This window comes from Pantherophis guttatus, chromosome 3 (assembly GCF_059756535.1).
Source record: "Pantherophis guttatus breed Tessera chromosome 3, ASM5975653v1, whole genome shotgun sequence".
NCBI lineage: Eukaryota > Metazoa > Chordata > Lepidosauria > Squamata > Colubridae > Pantherophis > Pantherophis guttatus.
Window position 1 is genome coordinate 681,961 of NC_142065.1, and position 22,062 is coordinate 704,022.

A 22,062-nucleotide genomic window follows, 5' to 3' on the forward strand; every position below is an offset into this window, starting at 1 on the left:
TTTCATTTTTTTGTCCATCACAAAAATTTTCAAACTTTTCATCTTCATTGACAATCTTCAGTCTCAAAAGACTATGGTATCGTGTGAGAATCCAGGTGCTGGATATAAAAGGGGACGCCGTTAAGCTGGCAAAACAGGTGATGGGCTCCTGTATGAGGAGGGGGAGACACTCAAGAAAGCCCCCCTCCCCCATGTCTGTGCTGGCTCCTTGGGTGGGTGGGACTGGCACAGGCTCCTCTGTATGCCTGGCAAGGAGGAAAGAGAGCAAACACGGGGGCACCCAGCAAGGTGTGCAGGATCTGTGGCCAGTGGGTACATTTATTTATTTATTTATTGGTTCAATTTCTACAGACGCATGGAGGCCACCATGAATGTGGCTGGCAGATCTGGCAGCTTCCGTGCTTTAATGGTGAAGGATGGGGGTGGGGCAGCCTTTCCCTTGCCCGGAAAAGATACTCCCAGGAAACACACAGACAGCATCTGGGACCACCGTCTCCTTCGGGAAATCATTTATTCCAGAATTCCCTCCCTTTGAAAGGCGCCTGGACTGGAGGCTTTGTGCGCCTGGTCTCATCCTGAACCGGCCTCTCTTTTCCTTCAGCGCAAAGCAGGCCGAGCTTCCATCCACGGAGCCCTTAGGGAGACCCTGGAAAAGGGAAGGGGGCGTCAGGAACGGTCTTCCTTGGGGGGGTTGCAGGAGGGGGGGGCTGAGAATCAGAGAATCCCCCTCCCCCGCTGTGAGGGGCTGCTTTGCTCCAGCCTCTGCCTTCGTGACACCCCCCCCCGCCAGTCTAGGCACATACATTTGGGTGTACTCCAGCCCCCCTCCCTGGGGGAAGCGAACCTTCTCTTCTGCAGCAGGCTTAAGGGCGAGTGGAGCCCACCTAGCTTGAAGGTGGAGCAGATTTTTTCTGTCCCATAGGATGGACCACATTCCCAAGAGATCCATGTTCCTCCTTCTCCTGCTGGCCAGTCGGCCGGATCCAGCAGCAGAATCTTGGGGGGGGGGGGCGGGCACTGATGGTACCGGTGGGAGGGGGAGAACTCTCCTTTTCCCCTTCCTCTTCTTTGCACACAGCCCCCAAGGTGTGAATGCAGGACCTTCTCCTCCTTCCCACATGGCCTCCCACCTTTCAGCCCCCCTTCCCTCCTCCCCCACAGCACCACACACCCACCTCTATTGCGGCACCTCAGCCGGCACTCCCGACCTGTGTTGAAGTTGTTGAGGTTCCCCCCGCAGCCCCCGAAAGTGAAGGTCTTGCAATCCTTGGTGCTTGGGTCGTAAAACCAGCGGTGCCTTTTGTTATCACAATCCCCCTTTTCAGGAGGCATCTGGCAGACATCTGCAGAGGGGAGGGAGGGGATAGAGGTTGGCATAGGTAGGCAGCTACATAGATGTTTTAAAAGGGAGGGAGGATGGAAGGAAGGAAAGAAAGAAGGAGAGAGGGAGTGGAGAGGGAGAGAGGGAGTGGAGAGGGAGGGAGGGAGGGAGGGAGGGAGGGAGGGAGGAAGGAAGGAAGGAAGGAAGGAAGGAAGGAAGGAAGGAAGGAAGGAAGGAAGGAAGGAAGGAATCAGAAACCCAGAAGACTGGGCCCCTGGCAGTCCCCCCATCAGGATAACCATTCTTCCCTCCCCCACCCCAAGCCCCCCCTTTCCTCCCTCAGCTGGATTTGGGCATTCCTTTCAGACAGGTGCCGCCTGGAAGTGGGGGGGGGGGGTTTGCAGGCAGGAGCTCCTGCTATGCAGAGCATGAATGGAGCACAACTGGGGAGACACCCACCCCTCCCTTCCAGATGATTTTAGGGTTAGGATTAGATGTATACAAACACAGCAAATCTGTCATTTTGCATATTCATTCCGAGTCTTCTCTTCGCCCCCCAAGTGTTACCTTCCTCCCTGCCTGCCTGTCTCAGGGCTGCCCCCCGCCCTTCAGCCCCCCACTTCTTGAAAGGAAGCCTCTGAGTTTGCGATGCTGGCCAGCAGGGCCCTGGGTTCAGGCCAATGGCCGGTGAAGCCCCATACAACCCCCATGGCTTGAGTCCCCGCCTCTCCGGGACCCCAGCCCTTCACCCCTCCCCCAGAAGGGCTGCCCTGACAGGTGAGGAAAAGGTTTTTTTCCCCCCCTCATTTGGGGCTCAGCGGACAGAACCAACCCATGGCCTCTGGGAAGCACCACTCACGCAGCCCCTCAGCCCCTGCTCCTCCCTGCCCAACAGCCCAGCTCACCAATCTCTGAGCAAAATTGCTGGCATTTCTTCAGGGTGCGGTAGCTGTTCACGTTCATGGGGCAGCCGTAGTCACGGAATCTCTGGCAGCTCTTGGAGGTGACATTGTAGAAAAAATTGTCTTTGGGGAACCTACACCGTTCGTGATAGGTGGGGAACCTGCTGCAGCTTTCGTCGGCTGGCAAGAGAGGAGAGTCGGGACACTCAAAGCTTTCCTCAGTTGTAGGTGCTCTGGGGGTGTGTGGGGGAGGGGATAGAGCAGCCCCCAAATAGAGGCTGGGGAATTCTGGGAGTTGAAGGCCACAAGTCTTAAAGTTGTCCAGGTTGGAGACCCCCACCCTCCCCGAATTTGCATCCAGAGCCTCGGAGGCTTCGGGGGGGGGGGGGCTTGACACAGGGAGGATCCCTCTGGATCCTTTCCTTTGTTTGTCTTTGTTCCATGGTTATATTTTAACCAAAACTCAGGGAGGGAGCCTGAAGCCCTGAAGCAATGGGAAACCTCACCCCAGAATGCTGGTGCTGCACCCCATAGACTGCTAGGGCTGGAAGGGACCTTAGAGGTCTTCTAGTCCAACCCCCTGCTCAGGCAGGAGACCCTAGACCATTCTAGGCAAACGGCGGTCCAATCTCTTCTTCAAAACCTCCAGTGATGGAGCATCTACAACTTCTGAAGCAGCTCCTTCCATTGATGAATCGTTCTCAGGAAATTCCTCCTAAGTTCTGTATTGCTTCTCTCCTTGATGAGTTTCCACTCGATGTTTCCCGTCCTGCCTTCTTCTGCTTTGGAGAATAAGTGACCCCTCCCCCTCTGTTTAGTGGCAGCCCCTCAATTGTCTTCCAGGACAAAACTTTCCTGTTCCCCTGGATCCTTTGATGGGTGGACCTAACTAGATCCCTCCACCGTTCATCACAGGTTTCTTAGTCTCCGGATCTTTCATCTCTTTGGGCCAAGAGGGGCTCTGGGGAATCTCCCCCTTTGCTTCCGCTCTCCTGGCAGGAAAAGGGAGCAAGACCCCTTCGGGAAACAAAACCTCCCATCGCAGTTTGTTTTGCAGGGGCTCTGAGGACGAGGGTCGTGCAAGAAAAAATAGCCCTACAGGTGTGTTTGTGTGTCTGTGCTTAAGAAAAGCAGCGGGAAGATAACTCAGAAATGGAAAAAAACCAAGGTGGAGACCTGGAGATTCATTGGAGGCCCCAAACTGAATCAGGTGTCTAAATTGGGATCAAAATTTCCAATCCAAATAGATTAATCTTTGATTTGGAGATTTGGTGGTTTGGTCCATGCACAGAAAGAGATATTAGAACTCAAAGTGGTTTTCTAAGTCAGCTCACTCAACGTCTCACTGGAGACTCTGGCTGGGAAGAAGCCAGGACTCCCTTTCCTTTGGGCTGCTCAGTTCACACCTAGGATGTGCCACTCAATTCTGCGCCCCGAATTTCAGGAAGGACTTTGGCCACCAAGAGGGAAGGAGAAACGGAGTCGGTCAGCTTTGAAAGAAGGTTGACTTAGCCTTGGGAGGCAATAAGGATGGAGATTAAGTTGGGGAAAGCTTTGAGCCTTGTAACAGCTGTTTGACTCTGACCTGGACACCATTCAGAAGCAGTCAGCTCTCCTTTATAACCATTATAACCATTGTTATAATGGTATTATTACTAATAATATTAATTGTGTTTAGTATTATAATGTAATTATTTTTCATTTGGTTTTATAATCTGTAACAGTCACCTTGTTGGGGATATGTGTGACATAGAATTTAATCAATCAATCAGTCAACCAACCAACCAACCAATCAATCAAACAAACATTAAAAGAACCCTCGGGGCGGCCTTTGTATCAAGCCTAGTAACTCCTTGATCTCTTCCTGGGTGTTAATGTTATTATACTGTTATTATTAACATTAATTATGTTATTAGTATTATTACAATGTGTATTTTTCACTTTATAATCTGTAAGCCGCCCAAAATTACCTCGTAGGGGAGATGGGTGACATAGAAATGTAATCAATCAATCAATTAATATAACATTGAAAGAACCCTCGGGCGGGCGGCTTCGATCTCCTTCGGCAGTGTTCGCGAGGGGAGGGTGGGGGGAAGGCGGGGACCGGACCCTCCGTTCGTCGAAGTTTTCTTCTGCACCGGTCCGGTCTCCCCTCTCCGGGATTTTGCCAGCGGAGCTGATTCCGGATCCTCCCCCTGCGCTCGCCCCTTCCCACGGCCCCCTTCCACACGGCGTCCTGCGTCCTTGGGAAGCCGGGACCCCTGCCCGAAGGGACCCCGAAAGAAAGCCCGGCCAGGAGAGCCTCACTCGCCCCCCTCTCCCCCTTCTCCCGTCTAGGACTTCGCGGAGGACGGAGGGCCGCTATTCCCGTGTCCGGGGAAGTCCGGGGAGCAGAACGGCGGGTCTTTGGGGGGCGCACAGCTGTGCGGAATGGGGGGGGTTCTTTTGGGCGTTCGGCGAGCATCCCCGAGGCTGCAGCTGGAGGGGGTTCAGACGGGGCGGGGGCTTTCAGGGTTCGAGCAACACAAGACCCCTCTGGTCCAGCCCCCCCGCCCCACTTACAGCTGCCGGAGACGGAGGGCAGGGGGCTCCAGAGGGCAAAGGCGACCCCCAAGAGGAGGGGGAGGGGGCTGCGACCGGACCTCATGGCGATGGCTGGGCGACTGAGCCGCCTCCGACTCCTCTCCGGGGCTAAGAGCGCGGGGCCCTCACCCCCTCCCCTCCCCTCCGGAGGGCCGGGCTGGGTCACCCCCTCGCCCCGCCCATCCCGCACCTCCGGATGCCTCCTGCGGGGAAGGTTTCGGGGCCCGGGGGTCCGGCGGGGAAACGTCAGCAGGGTCTGGGGAGGACTAGAACTCCTGTCTCCTGGTGATTGGCTCAAAGTCTCCCAGCCACTTTCACGGCTAAGGAGACACTAGAACTCGCCATTTCCTAGTGTTTAGTCTGGTTTTCACGTCTAACGATTTCCATCTTTCCTCTCTTCAAATAATGCTGCAGAACTTAATTTCTTTTCATTATTTTTTGTCTCACGCAATTTTTTTTTCAAAGTTTTAACAATTTAACAGTTTTAACAATTACAAGGCCCTGTTGTAATTCCAACACAGAAAATTACCCCACCACTCTCCTAATTTAGTGTTTGTATTTCCCTTTTATTTATGAAGACATCTTGTATGTCCAGTGTAACCTCTTTTTCCGTGTCATTCTTGTAGCCAATCATTTTCAAATCCAGGTCCATATCTAATTTTCCATCTCATCTGGCAGAACCTGTTCCCCTTCCATGACATCATCCACACTCAGCCCATCTCTCAAGGCAGAGGCCATTAAAATTAACATCTGGGTCTATTGTTCAGAAGAGACATTCACCATGTCCCATGTTAAAATATTGTGCTTCATTCTTTTAGTCTAGAATAATAGACTAACAGAGTTGGAAGGGGCTTTGGAGCTCATCTAGCCCAATCCGCCCCCCGCCCAAACAGGAAACCCTACACCATTTCTATCAGATGGCAGTCCAGTCTCTTCTCGAAAGCCTCCAGTGATGGAGCTCCCAGAACCTCTGAAGGCAACTTCTGTCCCATTGGTTGATTGTTCTCACTGTCAGAAAATTTCTCCTTATTTCCAGGTTGAATCTCTCCTTGATCAGTTTCCATCCATTATTTCTTCTCTGGCCTTATCTGGTGCTTTGGAAAACAGTTTTACCCCCTTCCTCCTTCCTGTGGCAGCCCCTCCAATATTGGAAGATGCCCTTCTGTCTCCCCTGGTCCTTCTCTTCCCTAGACTAGCCAGGCCCAGTTCCTGCCACCCTTCATCCTATGTTTTAGCCTCCAGTCCCGTCATCATCCTGGTTGCTCTTCTCTGCACTCTTTATTGTAGGTTAAGTTTAAGCGTCCTCTAAATTCTAGCACCCGAATTCAGTTGGTGTGGAATTCTCTTCTCCCAGGCAAGACGGAAGAGTTTAGTTTGTGTTTGGTCAACTGTAGAGTTCCCGTCAAGATCACCCAGGGCCCCGTTTATGAGCAGATCCAGCCCACTAATTTTATTGAGCACACCACGGCAACTGAGCTCGAACACAATGGAATTTGTACAATTGCAGGAAGCGCATAGAATAATAGAGTTGGAAGGGACCTTGGAGTTCATCTACTCCAACCCCCTGCTTGAGCAGATGACCCTGTATCAGGGGTGTCCCACTTTGGAACTTTAAGGCTCATGGACTTCAGCTCCCAGAATTCCCCAGAAACCCATGTCCACTCCTGCCCTAGACCATTGCAGACAAAGGGCTGCCCAATCTCTTCTTAAAACCCTCCAGTGATGGAGAACCCAAAGGTGCTTGTTCAGGAGGCAACTGGACTTTCTTCTTTGAAGACGTTTCGCTTCTCATCCAAGAAGCTTCTTCAGCTCTGACAGGAATGGAAGGATTTATATTCCTTGCAGACAGCTGGTCATTTGCATCCTTCTAGAGAGTCCTTGAGGCCACTTGGAGGTTTCTCTGTGTCCTCAGGGTCACCTGAGTGGTGCAAATGGTTTCTGTAGTCTGCAAGTTTTTCCTCTGGAAATCCATTCCTCCTCCCACACCATTCAAGGGGTCTTCATCCCAAATTCAAAGAAAAAACAAGGAAGTCCAGCTGCCTCCTGAAAAAGCTCCTTTGGGACAACCATGACCTGGATGACTGAGCATCATTGCTTAGACGTCATCAGTCTGAAAAAAATTATCCTCGTGGCGTGGCTGCCCTTGAGGATGTCCCGTAGACAGTCGTTCTTGTACACGAAATTGCAAAAACGACAGTGGACTACACAAACGGCATGCCATGTCAAAGTCCCAGCAATTATACAGATTCTGTTGTGTTCAGTTGCCGTGGTGTGCTTAATAAAATTAGTGGGCTGCATCTGCTCATAAACGGGGCCCTGGGTGATCTCGAGGGGAAGAGTAGAGTTGGCCAAGGGTTTTTAATGGATATTTCTGTACTTGGTTCAAGACAAGGTTTTAAAATAGGAAACGCAAAAGGGTCGCAGGAATTGGGTTTGGCTGGTCTAGAGAAAAGAAGGACTAGTGGGTGACAAGATAGGAGTCTTCCAGTATTTGAGGGGCTCCCACAAAGCAGAGGGGGGTCAAGATATTCTCCAAAGCACCCGAGGGCAGGGGAAGAAACAACGGATGGAAACTAATCAAGCAGAGAAGCAACCTGGAACCAAGGAGAAATTTCCTGAGAGTGAGGACAATTAATCAGTGGAACTGGTTGTCTGCAGACATTGTGGGGGCTCCATCACTGGAGGTCATCAAGAAGAGACTGGACAGTCACTTGTCTGAAATTGTAGAGGGTCTCCTGCCTGAGCAGGGGTTTGGAGTAGAAGTCCCTTCCGACTCTCTCCTGGCCTGTCCTGTCCTGTCCTTCCTGTCACCTGCGCATAGACCAGCTGTGGTCTACCCAGAGGATGAGCTGGACCAAAAGTGAGGATGGTGTCTGTCATGATCTCTCCTCTGGAAGTCCTCTTCTGGCCTCCTGACCAGGCTGACAGGACCTTCTTCCCCAACACAATCCCTAGCAGCAGCTGAACTGGGGGGCCACCGTTCTACCAAGGGTGGTTCAGGAGGAGGAGAGGTCAAGAGACAGTGGGAGGGGGACTTGGAGGGTCAGCCTCATGGCTTCCACAGAGTGGGGATGGACAGCTATCAAGAAGAAGGCTCCCACCGCACCAAGTTCTGCTTCGGCATTATGGCTCCTTCCGTTCTTACACCTGCTCTCCCTTGGATGGACCCGAGGAGAGCCTGAAAGACCCCAGAGAGACTTTCCTGTGCCCAGACCAAGTCTCAGCCCAGGAGACACCACAGAGCCATGCTGTCTAGGTCCTAAGTTCATAGGGCCTTTCCCGATAGTGAAAGTAAGAAACCCTGTTACTGTTCAGCTTAGACTCCCATGCTTGGTAGGGAAAATGCGTCCGGTGTTCCATAGCAGCTTCTTAAAGCCAGTAGTCGGCTCCCAGGTAAGGCCGGTAGACCGGGCCGCCCCGAAGCCTATCCTAGTCCAAGGGGAGACCCACTACGAGGTAAAGAAGATTTTGGACTGGCGTTTACATTGGAGTCACTTGCAAGACGTAGTCTACCGGAGGGGATATCCTCTATCTGAAGCTATCAGGGCCAAGAGTTGGGATGTAAAAGCGGATAGGTTGATTAAACAGTTTCATGACAAATACCTTCAAGGGGCCACCTGGGGGGGGCAGGGAAGGTTAACGGTGACACAGGTTGTCACTGCGTTATTTTATTTACCAGCTGAGCTCATTATTTCTGGACTGTCAGACTCTCCGTAGCTTTGCCAACTTCTTATCAGTAAGCTACGTGTTTCCGCATCCACCCACATTCCTTCTCACACTCTTTCCTTTGTTCTCTTTCCAGCAAGGTCCGGCTGAAAGATAGCCGGCCCGAATTATTTTCAAAAATGTAACAATTAACTTTTCTTAGTTAGTGAGGTGTTTTATTTTCTTTATAACAAATAAATGAGTTTTATTAGAAACCTTCCTTGCGTTTCTTTTCGGAATATTGCAACTTGGAATAAGCCTCGATTCATCTCCTCCTCTAAACCAGGGTAATTAGTCCCAGAGCCAAACATGGGATTAATAAATGCCCTGACATTCTGGTAGCACGAGGATGGTCTGATTTATGGCTTTTTCCTTGTTTTTGTTACTTCTGATAAGAGCGCATAGGCAATTAGTTTTTAGCTACTGAGGTACGCTAATTATATTGCTGAGATGCCGAAACAGAAGTAAAACAAATACAAAATGCATTTTGCTGAGAAGGTGGCAGAAAGGAGGTTTCCAGATTTCCAGCCCCTTACTACAGCCACATGCCTGGAACGAGAAGAAGCCGTGGGAACAGAAATGGAGACAGATAAGACAGAAGCTGTTTTTGAAGATGATGATTTACGACTGAGGTCAGTAACATTTTCTTCTGGTCTTCCAAGCTCTGAAAAAGTCTTCCCAGAACCTTCTGAATTTGTAACGCTCGATGCAAGGCCAAAGCACACTGCTGAGCAAAATTCCTCCCACACAGAGAGAGACACAATTCATTACTCTTCTCAAAGCCCTGAGCTCACCCAGCGTGAGATAGCTATGAAAGCCTATCGTGACCGTATAAAACTCTATGAACAGCAGCTATCCCAGGCAAAAATGGCTATATCTATGCTTGAGCAAGATATGGGAGATAACTTAAATTTTTCAAAAAGCGCCATATTGTCTTCTTGCTCAGAGCCAAAGACACTCCCCCTGGTGGATTCTGTGTCAGGCCAATTAAGACAGAGAGCACTGCATACGTCACATGAAAGTCTCCCTGATCAAGTTACACATGTCTTACATAACCACTCCTACTCTAAAGCATACAATGCCCCTTTTGCAAAGCTGCCCGAAGCTAAAGGTGCAGCGCCATCTGCTGGCAAAAGTAATTTACTACAGGAAGCTGAAATGCCACAAGTGTTTCCACAGGCCCGAACTCAAACACCCCCTGGCGGTGTTGGTGTCCTTTTAGATGGAACACAGCAAAGGCAAATGATTGCATCTCCAGCAGGTCATGCCAATATTGCAGATCAAGCACAAATGGCAACTGGAATACAGCAGATTCCAGTGCATCAGCCACAGCAGCTACAAATGCCTGCATATGTGCCCCAGCCACAAGTGCAAATAGGGCCACCTCCTGGCCCACCTCCAATGGCACAACCAAGACCATTTTTAGGTCCACAACAGGCACAGAAAATACCACAGGCATTTCTGCCAGCACAGCCAGCATACCAAGTGCAGGCTCCTTACCAGGCATTCTCTGTCTCTCCACTAACTGGTGAGTCAAAACTAAAAATGTCAGGACACAATTACAAACCCTGGGTCAGTGAGATTACACTATTGCTTCTTAGAGAAGGCACTCATTTTATGGTTTTTAACCCTCCTGCACAACCATGGGACTTTGCAATAAGAGATTTAGAGATAAGGGCTCGCACAACATTATTGATGTCCATGGATACTGAACTGCAGGTCACTTTTCCACCAAATACAACAGCCCGACAAATTTGGGCTGAATTGGAAAATTGCTACAGGCCTATCTCAATTGAATCTTCATGTTTACTCATGTCTGAACTCCACGGTTCGAGATTGAAACCTGGTGAACAAATTGGAGGACATTTGACCAAACTGAAAGGTCTGAGAACAGAATTGAGAGAAAGGGGCCATAACATTGAAGATATTCAAATGATCAGCATCATTATTAACTCTTTGAATTATGAATGGAAAGATGCTGTTACAAAAATTAACCAAGTCCCAATTGCTCAACGCACAGTGGACAATGTCTGTAGACTTTTAATTGAAGAAGAGGCATTCATGTTGGCCACACCACACTTGAGAGGACCACCCGCATCAAGAGCTCCAGTTAGGCACCCCTTCCAAGGAAGAACCTACGCTCCAAGGATGCCAAGATGCTACACCTGTGATCATGTGGGACATGCCACCCGGGATTGTCCCCAACGAGTTCCAGCTCCTGTCACATACCAGCCCAGAGGAACAGATTCCAGAGGCAGAGGCGGAAGACAAGGTCGTCGTGGTCCCCGGCGTGATCCACAAACTCCACTCGCCACATTGGCTTTAACCAATGATCCACAACCTCAACTAGAGTACGACAGACGACTCCTGTGGACTTTGGACAGTGGTGCAGCATTGCATGTTACCTACAGAAAGGAACTTTTCACAGAAATGCACGAGCCTGAACCAGAACTACGTGAACTTTACTCTTTTTCAAATCATCCTTGCCAGGTCAAAGGAAAAGGAACTGTTTATGTTGAAGAGCTCGATGCATTCATTCCTGATGTTTATTACATACCAACAGCAACCAGTAATTTGCTTAGTCAGTGTCACTTGTCTAGAATGTTAAAGTTCCAAGTTCACCACCTTGAAAAAGCAAGTTACATAGTTAAAGATGGAGATATTGTTGCTGAAACCATATTAATTGGTGGTGTTTATTACTTAAAGCCAAAGCCTAAAACACAAACACAGGCAAGTATGCAAACTCCAAAAAGGGAGAGCACAGGCCCAGAGAGAGATGCTCCAGAGAGAGATCCTGTTGCTATTCCTAAGGCTCCTAAAGCCAACAAAAAGAAAATTGGTAAACAGGTTGCTCAGAGCAAGCCTGAGGTTCCGCATAAAAATGTTAATGTTGAGAATTCACTAACAGGTAAACCTTTGCATTCCAGGTGTATCCATAAATGGCATAGAAGATTGGGGCATGCCAGTTTCCGTGTTCTTAGGAAGATGCTGGAGTTCGCAAAAGGTTTGGATCTAAAGGGGTGTAAGGTGTTTTTGGATTGTGCTGTATGCAAAAAGGCCAAATCCAAAGCAGCAGCCATTCCCAAACGCGCTACACGCCTGTCAACACGCATTTTTGATTTGGTTCACATTGACATAGTTGGTCCTTTCCCGCCATCATTTGGTGGTAGAAAATATTTTCTAACAATTGTTGATAATTACTCTAGATATGGATATGTATATCCTATGAAAGAAAAATCAGAGACTTTTCAGATCTTTAAAGACTTTGCAACCCTTGTTTCTACCCAACACCAAGTTCGCATCGCCAGAATCCAGAGTGATCGTGGTGCCGAATTCATGTCTCAGCGTTTCCAGGACTGGATGCGTAAGAATGGAATTATTCATCAGACGTCGACTCCTTACACACCGGCTCATAATGGAGTCGCAGAACAAAGACAAGAGGTACTGCAAACCATGATGCGTTGTCTCCTAGAAGACGCCAACCTTGGTAAGATATACTGGGGTGAAGCTATCAAGTACGCAAATTACATTGTCAACCGTACTTGGAGCAGTGTAACAAATCAGACTCCTTTCTTCATGTTGTATGGCTACAAGCCCGATCTTAAAAACATTCATATTTTGGGTTCATATGCTATGGTGAACATTCCCTTAGCTCAAAGAAGAAAAGGAAGTCCAGCAGCAAAGAGACTGAGATTTATGGGTATTGATGATAATTCAAAATGGAGCAAATTTATTGACTCTAAACATGCAATTGTGATTTCCCAATCTGCAAATTTTGAAGAAGATATTGACTGGTCCAGGATTCATTCCAATGATCCTGGAGTTTATTTTCCTAGAGATGATACTGCTGATGCCACGCAGATTGATGATCAAGATTCCACTGGTTCTTCTCAACCCGATGTTCCGTCTTCGCAAGCCGCGGATGCTGATGCTAGCAATGAAAGTGAGGACGAGGACGAAGCAGAAGAAGATTGGACAGTTGTTCCGAGACGTTCCAAGAGGGCCACAAAAGGGATCCCTCCACAACGATATTCTTGGCAACTGACAAAAGCACCCTTGCCTTTGATTTGCAATGTCACACTTCCACCTGATGATTTCACACAAATCAAGCAGCTCCCTGATTCGGAGCAAGACAAATGGTATGAAGCAATGCAGGCTGAAATGGACAGTCTAAAGAAACTTAAAGTATTTACACCTGCAAAACCTCCAGCAAACAAAAAGATCATTGGCACTCGATGGGTCTACAGAATCAAAAAGAAACCAAATGGTGAGTCACTGTACAAGGCCAGACTTGTAGCTCAGGGTTTCGCTCAACGTTATCCTGAGGACTACACAAATACCTACTCACCCACTGTCAGAACTGAGAGTGTAAAAATTGCTTTAGCAACTGCAACTATCCTTGGTTTAGAAGTTTTCCAGTTTGATGTTGACACGGCTTATCTACATGCAGACCTAGACGAAGAGATCTACGTGAGAAGTCCTCCAGGATTCCGACAGCAAGAAGGGGATACCTGGTTCCTAAACAAAAGTCTCTATGGTCTGAAACAATCTGGTTTAATGTGGTATTTATATCTTACTGACAAACTAAATTCAATGGGCTTTATTAAGTCCGAAACTGATGAGTGCGTGTTCACAAAAAGATCTAACAATGCATATGAGATAGTTCTTGTTTATGTTGATGATATTGTTTATATTGGTCCAAATAAGCAAATGAGTGAAATTTTTGCCAAAGCTTTGCAGAGATACTTCACATTGAAATCATTAGGTCACATTAGCACTTATTTAGGTGTTCAGATTGAAAAGACACAGAAGGGGTTTAGTCTTTCACAAGAAGATAAAATTGAACAAATTTTGCATCATTGCAACATGAAAGATGCTAACACAACAAAGACACCCATGCAAACAGATTTTCACAACTTGACACAAGAAGAAAGTCCTGAGTTCGAGGATCAAACACTTTATCGTTCAGTCATTGGGTCACTATTGTACATTAGTAGTTGGACCAGACCCGACATTGCACTTAGTGTTAATCTCTTATCTCGACACGTAGGTAAGGCAAAACAGTTTTATTGGACATGTATTAAGAAATTATTGAGATACCTAAAATACACTAAACACATGAAATTATTGTTAGAACCCACACATACTGATTATGCAGAATTATGTTGTTATGCAGATTCTGATTGGGCAAGTGATAAGAAATCACGTAAAAGTACTTCAGGTTATATGATGTTCTTAAATGGATGTCCTGTTTATTGGCAAGTACGTAAACAGAATTTTGTTTCTTGTTCATCTACTGAAGCTGAATATGCTTGTGTTTCAGATGCATGTAATTCCCTAACTTGGTTTGATGCTTTACTCACAGATATCTGGACACACCCGATCCGACCGATCACCGTGATGGAAGACAATGAATCAGTGGTTTATATTTCTGAATCTCATTTTACAGGTTCTAGGTCCAGACACATTGACATTCGTTATCAAAACATAAAGCATTTAGTGAAAAAAGGTTTTGTCAAAATGCAATATGTATCTACACATGATCAAATTGCTGATATGCTCAACAAACCACTTCCAGCAGCTCAACACGAGTATCTGCGTAAGAAGATGTGCCTTATTTGATGATGAACTGATATTTGCTCAACTGGCAAAAGAAGGGGAATGTCACTGCGTTATTTTATTTACCAGCTGAGCTCATTATTTCTGGACTGTCAGACTCTCCGTAGCTTTGCCAACTTCTTATCAGTAAGCTACGTGTTTCCGCATCCACCCACATTCCTTCTCACACTCTTTCCTTTGTTCTCTTTCCAGCAAGGTCCGGCTGAAAGATAGCCGGCCCGAATTATTTTCAAAAATGTAACAATTAACTTTTCTTAGTTAGTGAGGTGTTTTATTTTCTTTATAACAAATAAATGAGTTTTATTAGAAACCTTCCTCGCGTTTCTTTTCGGAATATTGCAACTTGGAATAAGCCTCGATTCATCTCCTCCTCTAAACCAGGGTAATTAGTCCCAGAGCCAAACATGGGATTAATAAATGCCCTGACACAGGTTACCTCCCTCTGATTTTTCTCTTACAGGAGGTTCTTCTCAAGTGAGGGGGGCCGACTGTCAGCCCTGAAACCATTTTGGACATCTTCAGGAATGCCACAGCGAGGCCGGTTGCAGCTGTGGGAACATTGATGGACGTGTGACCTGGGGGCAAGAACTTTGGGTTTTGGTTTGGGTGGGGAAAACCTTGGGTCCTTCAGAGTCGGGTTTTCACTACCTGTGCCAAGATGGCATTCCTAATAAGGATTACGGCAGGATTCCTGCACTCAGTCAGGCAACCATAAAGGCAACACTTTTGTTCCCAGGGCATTTCCAGTCACTTTGACACTTCACAGAACAAATAGTGATCGTGCCTGGAGAGGGTGTGGGACACACACCGGGTTTTCTTGCACACTAGATCCCAAAGCAATTGAGATCCCACCTGTGAGTTCACCACCCTGAGTTACTTATAATGTAATAAAGTTAGGATGAAAATATGTAATGAAGTCATTGTCCTTCTCTGAAGCTGCTCTGGTTTGATTCAGTCCTTAAATTATGGTCAGAAACGGACACATAGGATCACCTCCTTTGATTTAGCTTGAGAGGATTGGCTACTCCAGAGAAAAGAAGGACTGGGGTGTGTGTGACATGATAGCAGTCTTCCAATATCTCAGTGGCCGCCCCAAAGAAGAAGGGGTCCCCCTATTCTCAAAAGCAGCAGAAGGCAGGAGAAGAAGCAATGGATGGAAAGTAATCAAGGAGAGAAGCAACCTGGAATGGAGGAGAAATTTCCCTACAGTGGGAACAAGTAACCGGTGGAACAGCTTGCCTCCAGAAGTTATGGGTGCTCCGTTCCCGAAGGATTTCAAGCAGAGACTGGACAGCCACTTGTCTGAAATGGTATCTCCTGCTTAAGCAGAGGGCTGGACTAGAGGACCTCCAAGGTCCCTCCCAGTCCCTCTGTTCTATGGAGACCTTTTCCCATGCTTCAGCCCAAGCTTGCAAAAAACGTTTTATGACATCCATTCTTTACAGTTGAAGCCTCTCTTAAGGTTTAGAGGCTCCTTGCGGACCTCTGGATGGGAGTGGGCTGCATTTTGCCCCACGCAGCAGCCCTTCCTCCCAATCCCTTTCAAAATGTGCGCGGCCCTTCTGGTGTCCCCTGTGGCTCTGAGACCCCTTTGCCCCTTCTAAGCCTTTTATAAGACATGGGCCCCCCAGGATGGCCCCCACCCGATCTGGAACAGCGGAAGGTGGTTTTTTGAGCCAGCTTGTCTCCACTTGATCCTTGGCCATCATGGTCTAATTAGAAGGTTGGGGGCTCCTCGGCCAGTGCGTCCCACAGCTGGAGAAATTTGGATTAATTTTTGTGGCTTTGTGTGTTGCTCTGTGGTTAGTGTAAGATCCAGTGTGTGGTGTGAACACAGAAAAGCAGGTAGATTCACTATCTGGTCTGCGGGAGGAGTGAGAATCCAGGCGCTGGATATGAAAGGGGACACGTTAAGCTGGCAAAACAGGTGATGGGCTCCTGTATGAGGAGGGGGAGACACTCCAGAAAGCCCCCCTCCCCGATGTCTTTGCTGGCTCCTTGGGTGGGTGGGACTGGCACAGGCTCCTCTGTATGCCTGGCAAGGAGGAAAGAGAGCAGCCAGATGGGCACCCAGCAAGGTGTGCAGGATCTGTGGCCAGTGGGTACATTTATTTATTTATTTGTTGGTTCAATTTCTACAGATGGAGGCCACCATAAACGTGGCTGGCAGATCTGGCAGCTTCCGTGCTTTAATGGTGAAGGATGGGGGTGGGGCAGCCTTTCCCTTGCCGGGAAAAGATACTCCCAGGAAACTCACACACAGCATCTGGGACCACCGTCTCCTTCAGGAAATCATTTATTCCAGAATTCCCTCCCATTCCCTTTGAAAGGCGCCTGGACTGGAGGCTTTGTGCGCCTGGTCTCATCCTGAACCGGCCTCTCTTTTCCTTTGCGCAAAGCAGGCCGAGCTTCCATCCACAGAGCCCTTAGCGAGATCCTGGAAAAGGGAAGGAGGCGTCAGGGACAGTCTTCCTTCGGCGGGGGCTGCAGAATGGGGGCTTCCCGGCCCTCCCTCCAGAGCCATTGACGAGCCCCCCCTCTTCCCAGGCTGAGAATCACCTAGCTTGAGGGAGGAGCAGAGAGGGGTCCTTTCCCCCTTCTTCTTCTTTGCACACAGCCCTCAAAGTCTGAATGCAGGACCTTCTCCTCCTTCCCACATGGCCTCCCACCTTTCAGCCCCTCCCCCCTCCCCATTGCAGCAGCACCGCACACCTACCTCTAAGGTGGCAAACCACCCGGCAGATCCAAGCACTGTTGAAATTGTTGAGGTTCCCGTTGCAGCCCCCAAAATTGAATACTTTGCAATCATCGGTCTTTGGGTCATAAAACCAGCGTTGCAATTTTTTATCGCAAGACCCGGGATCAGGTGGCAGGTCGCAGAAGTCTACAGGGGGGAGGGAGGGGATAGTGGTTGGCATTAGGTGGGCAGCTATAGAGCCCTGCACACCAGAACAACTAGACACAAGGACAGTTTTTCCCCGAACGCCATCACTCTGCTAAACAAATAATTCCCTCAACACTGTCAAACTATTCACTAAGTCTGCACTACTATTAATCTTCTCATCGTTCCCACCACCCATCTCCTCCCACTTATGACTGTATGACTGTAACTTTGTTGCTGGTATCCTTACGACTGTTTCCTAATATGATCTGATTGCTTAATTGTTCCCTATGTCTATCATTAAGTGTTGTACCTTATGATTCTTGACGAATGGATCTTTTCTGTTATGTACATCGAGAGCGTATGCACCAAGACAAATTCCTTGTGTGTCCAATCACACTTGGCCAATAAAGAATTCTATTCTATTCTATTCTATTCTATTCTATTCTATTCTATTCTATTCTATTCTATTCTATTCTATTCTATTCTATTCTATTCTATTCTATTCTATTCTATTCTATCCTATCCCATCCCATCCCATCCCATCCCATCCCATCCCACCCCATCCCATGGGGTGGGATGGGGAGAAACAGACTCAGGCTCAACCCATCCAAGACCGAGTGGCTGTGGTTTCCGACATCCCGATATAGTCAGTTGGTGCCATCACTGACTATTGGGGGCAAATCGCTGGCCCCCATGGAGAGGGCTCGCAACTTGGGTGTCCTCCTGGACTCACGGCTGTCTTTAGAAGAGCACCTGACAGCCGTGGCCGGGAGGACTTTTCATCAGGTTCGCCTGATTCGCCAGTTGCGTCCCTTTCTGGATCGGGACTCCTTACGCATGATCACTCATGCCCTAGTCACTTCCCACCTGGACTACTGCAATGCTCTCTACATGGGGCTCCCCTTGAGGAGCACCCAGAGGCTCCAACTGGTGCAGAGTGCAGCCGCGTGGGTGGTTATGGGAGTGACGTGGCGTTGCCATGTAACACCTCTCCTGCGCGAGCTGCACTGGCTCCCGGTGGTCTTCCGGGTGCGCTTCAAGGTTTTGGTTACCACCTTTAGAGCACTCCATGGCTTAGGACCTGGATACTTACAGGACCGCCTGCTGCCACCAATAGCCTCTCACTGGCCAGTACGCTCCCATAGAGAGGGGCTCCTCAGGGTGCCATCGGCCAAACAATGTTGACTGGCGGCCCCCAGGGGGAAGGCCTTCTCTGTGGGGGCACCTGTTATCTGGAATGAGCTCCCCCCGGAGATACGGAGGATCTTGGATTTATGACCTTCCGCCGCGCCCTCAAGACCTTTTTATTCCAACAGGCTGGCTTGGCCTAACTTTCCCTTTTAAATGGTATATGAGTAATTTTAAATCTGTTTTTAAATATGGGGATGTTTTAATTCGTCTCGGGCCAAATTGTTTAATACATTTTATACATTTTAAATTTTATAATCTGTGTGTTTTATCTTTTTGGCTGTTAACAGCACTGAGTCCTTCAGGAGTAGGGCTATATATAAATCTAATAAAATAAAATAAATAAATAAAATCCCATCCTATCCTATCCAGATGTTTTAGAGGAAGGAAGGAAGGAAGGAAGGAAGGAAGGAAGGAAAGAAGGAAGGAAGGAACCAGAGACTGGGGACTCCGTCTTCCCTCCCACTTCCCCCAAGCCCTCCCCCTTTCCTTCCTCAGCTGAATTTGGGCATTTTTGGCTTCCTTTCAGACAGGTGCCCCCTTGAAGTGGGGGTGAGGGTGCAGGCAGGAGTTGCTACTTATGCACAGCATGAATGGAGCACAACTGGGGAGCCCCTCCCTTCCAGATACTTTTAGGGTTAGGATTGGATGTGTACAAACACAATAAATCTGTCATTTTGCATATTCATTCTGGACTCTTCTCTTGGTCCCGCTGCCCTAATAGATATTACCTGCCTGCCTGCCTCAGGGACCACCACCCCGCCCTTCAGCCCACCCCCAGAAGGGCTGCCCTGACGGGTAAGGAAAAGGAGGGGGGCTTCTCATTTGGGGCTCAATCAGAGACAGTGGGGTGGTAGAGGAGGTGCAGGAAATAGGGGAGCCTCTCCCCACCCCTTTGGTGACTCTGAGGTGCACCAAAGGAGAACCAAGCAAGGGGGGGGGGCTACGTCGTGCAAGGGCAGAATCTCCCAAAGAAGCTTAGAAGAGGCACGCAGCTGGCCTTTTCCCACCAGGGCTCAGGAGACCCCCCCCATGTCCCCCGCCCGGCCCTTTCACACAGGCCCTCAGCCCCTGCTCCTCCCTGCCCAACAGCCGGGCTCACCAGTCCCTGAGCAAAATTGATGGCATTCCTTCTGGGTGCTGTAGGTGGCTATTTCTTTGGAGCAGCTAGTCACTTTGCCAGGGTATCTCTCGCAGCTCTTGGTGGTGAGGTTGTAGTAATAAGCTTCAGGAGACATCCCACAATAGGCGAGGAGGCCAGCGACGGTTATGCAGTCTCCTTTGGCTAGGAAGGGACAAGATTCAGGAAATTCAAAACTTTCCTCAGTTGTAGGGGCTGGGGGGGGGGGAGAGGTGGGCGGAAAGAGCAGGCCCCCAAATAGAGGCTGGGGATTTCTGGGAGTTGAATCCAGAAGTCTTAAAGTTGTCCAGGTTGGAGACCCCCACCCTCATCGAATTTGCATCCAGAGCCTCGGCGACTTCAGGGGTGTCTCTTGACACAGGGAGGATCCCTCTGGATCCTTTCCTTTCCTTTGTTTGTCTTTGTTCCGTGGTTATATTTTAACTGAAACTCAGGGAGGGAGCCTGAAGCCCTGAAGCAATGGGAAACCTCACCCCAGAATGCTGGTGCTCCACCCCATAGACTGCTAGGGCTAGAAGGAACCTCAGAGGTCTTCTAGTCCAACCCCCTGCTCAGGCAGGAGACCCTAGACCATTCCAGACAAACGGAGGTGCAATCTCGTCTTCAAATCTCCAATAATGGAGCATTACAACTGCTAAATAATTAAGTTGGGGAAAACTTTCAGCTGCATCTTAACAGCTGTTTGACTCTGACCTCGATACCATTCAGAAGCAGTCAGCTCTTCTTTATGGGAGTGTTTGAATGGAACTGGGGGGGGGGGAGAGCACCTGTCAGGGAGCCTCCTACACTCATTAGAGGGTGGACTAGGTGACCTCTCAGAGGATACAAACTCTTACATTCTGTAATTCTAGCAATACTTGTATCAAGCCTAGTAACTCCCTGATCTCTTCCTGGGTGTTAATGTTATTATACTGTTATTATTAACATTAATTATGTTATTAGTATTATTACAATGTGTATTTTTCACTTTATAATCTGTAAACCGCCCAAAGTTACCTCGTAGGGGAGATGCGTGACATAGAAATGTAATCAATCAATCAATTAATATAACATTGAAAGAACCCTCGGGCGGGCGGCTTCGATCTCCTTCGGCAGTGTTCGCGAGGGGAGGGTGGGGGGAAGGCGGGGACCGGACCCTCCGTTCATCGAAGTTTTCTTCTGCACCGGTCTGGTCTCCCCTCTCCGGGATTTTGCCAGCGGAGCTGATTCCGGACCTTCCCCCCTTCCCACGGCCCCCTTCCACACGGGGTCCTGCGTCCTTGGGAAGCCGCTACCCCTGCCCGAAGGGACCCCGAAAGAAAGCCCGGCCAGGAGAGCCTCGCTTGCACCTCTCTCCCCCTTCTCCGTCTAGGACTTCGCGGAGGACGAAGGGCCGCTATTCCCGTGTCCGGGGAAGCCCGGGGAGCAGAACGGCGGGTCTTTGGGGGGCGCACAGCTGTGCGGAATGGGGGGGGCTTCTCTTGGGCGTTCGGCGAGCATCCCCGAGGCTGCAGCTGGAGGGGGTTCAGACGGGGCGGGGGCTTTCAGCGTTCGAGCAACACAAGACCCCTCTGGTCCAGCCCCCCCGCCCCACTTACAGCTGCCGGAGACGGAGGGCAGGGGGCTCCAGAGGGCAAAGGCGACCCCCAAGAGGAGGGGGAGGGGGCTGCGACCGGACCTCATGGCGATGGCTGGGCGACTGAGCCGCCTCCGACTCCTCTCCGGGACTAAGAGCGCGGGGCCCTCACCCCCTCCCCTCCCCTCCGGAGGGCCGGGCTGGGTCACCCCCTCGCCCCGCCCATCCCGCACCTCCGGATGCCTCCTGCGGGGAAGGTTTCGGGGCCCGGGGGTCCGGCGGGGAAGCGTCAGCGGGGTCTGGGGAGGACTAGAACTCCCGTCTCCTGGTGATTGGCTCAAAGTCTCCCAGCCACTTTCACGGCTAAGGAGACACTAGAACTCGCCATTTCCTAGTGTTTAGTCTGGTTTTCACTCTAACAATCTCCATCTTTCCTCTCTTCAAATAATGCTGCAGAACTTAATTTCTTTTCATTATTTTTTGTCTCACGCAATTTTTTTTTCAAAGTTTTAACAATTTAACAGTTTTAACAATTACAAGGCCCTGTTGTAATTCCAACACAGAAAATTACCCCACCACTCTCCTAATTTAGTGTTTGTATTTCCCTTTTATTTATGAAGACATCTTGTATGTCCAGTGTAACCTCTTTTTCCGTGTCATTCTTGTAGCCAATCATTTTCATATCCAGGTCCATATCTAATTTTCCATCTTATCTGGCAGAACCTGTTCCCCTTCCATGACATCATCCACACTCAGCCCATCTCTCAAGGCAGAGGCCATTAAAATTAACATCTGGGTCTATTGTTCAGAAGAGACATTCACCATGTCCCATGTTAAAATATTGTGCTTCATTCTTTTAACAGAATAATAGACTAACAGAGTTGGAAGGGACTTTGGAGCTCATCTAGCCCAATCCGCCCCCCCCGCCCAAACAGGAGACCCTACACCATTTCTATCAGATGGCAGTCCAGTCTCTTCTCGAAAGCCTCCAGTGATGGAGCTTCCAGAACCTCTGAAGGCAACTTCTGTCCCATTGGTTGATTGTTCTAACTGTCAGAAAATTTCTCCTTATTTCCAGGTTGAATCTCTCCTTGATCAGTTTCCATCAATTATTCCTTCTCTGGCCTTATCTGGTGCTTTGGAAAACAGCTTTGGAAAACAGCT

General features: G+C 49.0%; 2 protein-coding genes across 2 annotated transcripts; both read right to left on the bottom strand.

Moving 5' to 3' along the window:
* Positions 1 to 300: 300 nt before the first annotated feature.
* On the bottom strand, positions 301 to 4,875 carry LOC117658254 (BPTI/Kunitz domain-containing protein). Its single transcript, XM_087888912.1, has 4 exons — positions 4,786 to 4,875; positions 2,227 to 2,403; positions 1,176 to 1,343; positions 301 to 646 (listed from the first exon to the last, which is right to left on the bottom strand). Exons 1-4 carry the CDS (start codon positions 4,868 to 4,870, stop codon positions 636 to 638), a joined length of 441 nt encoding a protein of 146 aa, XP_087745038.1. The 5' UTR covers positions 4,871 to 4,875; the 3' UTR covers positions 301 to 635.
* An 11,351-nt stretch (positions 4,876 to 16,226) lies between these two features.
* On the bottom strand, positions 16,227 to 21,031 carry LOC148114446 (BPTI/Kunitz domain-containing protein-like). The gene is made up of 4 exons (XM_087888911.1): positions 20,921 to 21,031; positions 19,305 to 19,487; positions 16,847 to 17,014; positions 16,227 to 16,567 (listed from the first exon to the last, which is right to left on the bottom strand). Exons 1-4 carry the CDS (start codon positions 21,003 to 21,005, stop codon positions 16,557 to 16,559), a joined length of 447 nt encoding a protein of 148 aa, XP_087745037.1. The 5' UTR covers positions 21,006 to 21,031; the 3' UTR covers positions 16,227 to 16,556.
* Between the last annotated feature and the right edge of the window lie 1,031 nt (positions 21,032 to 22,062).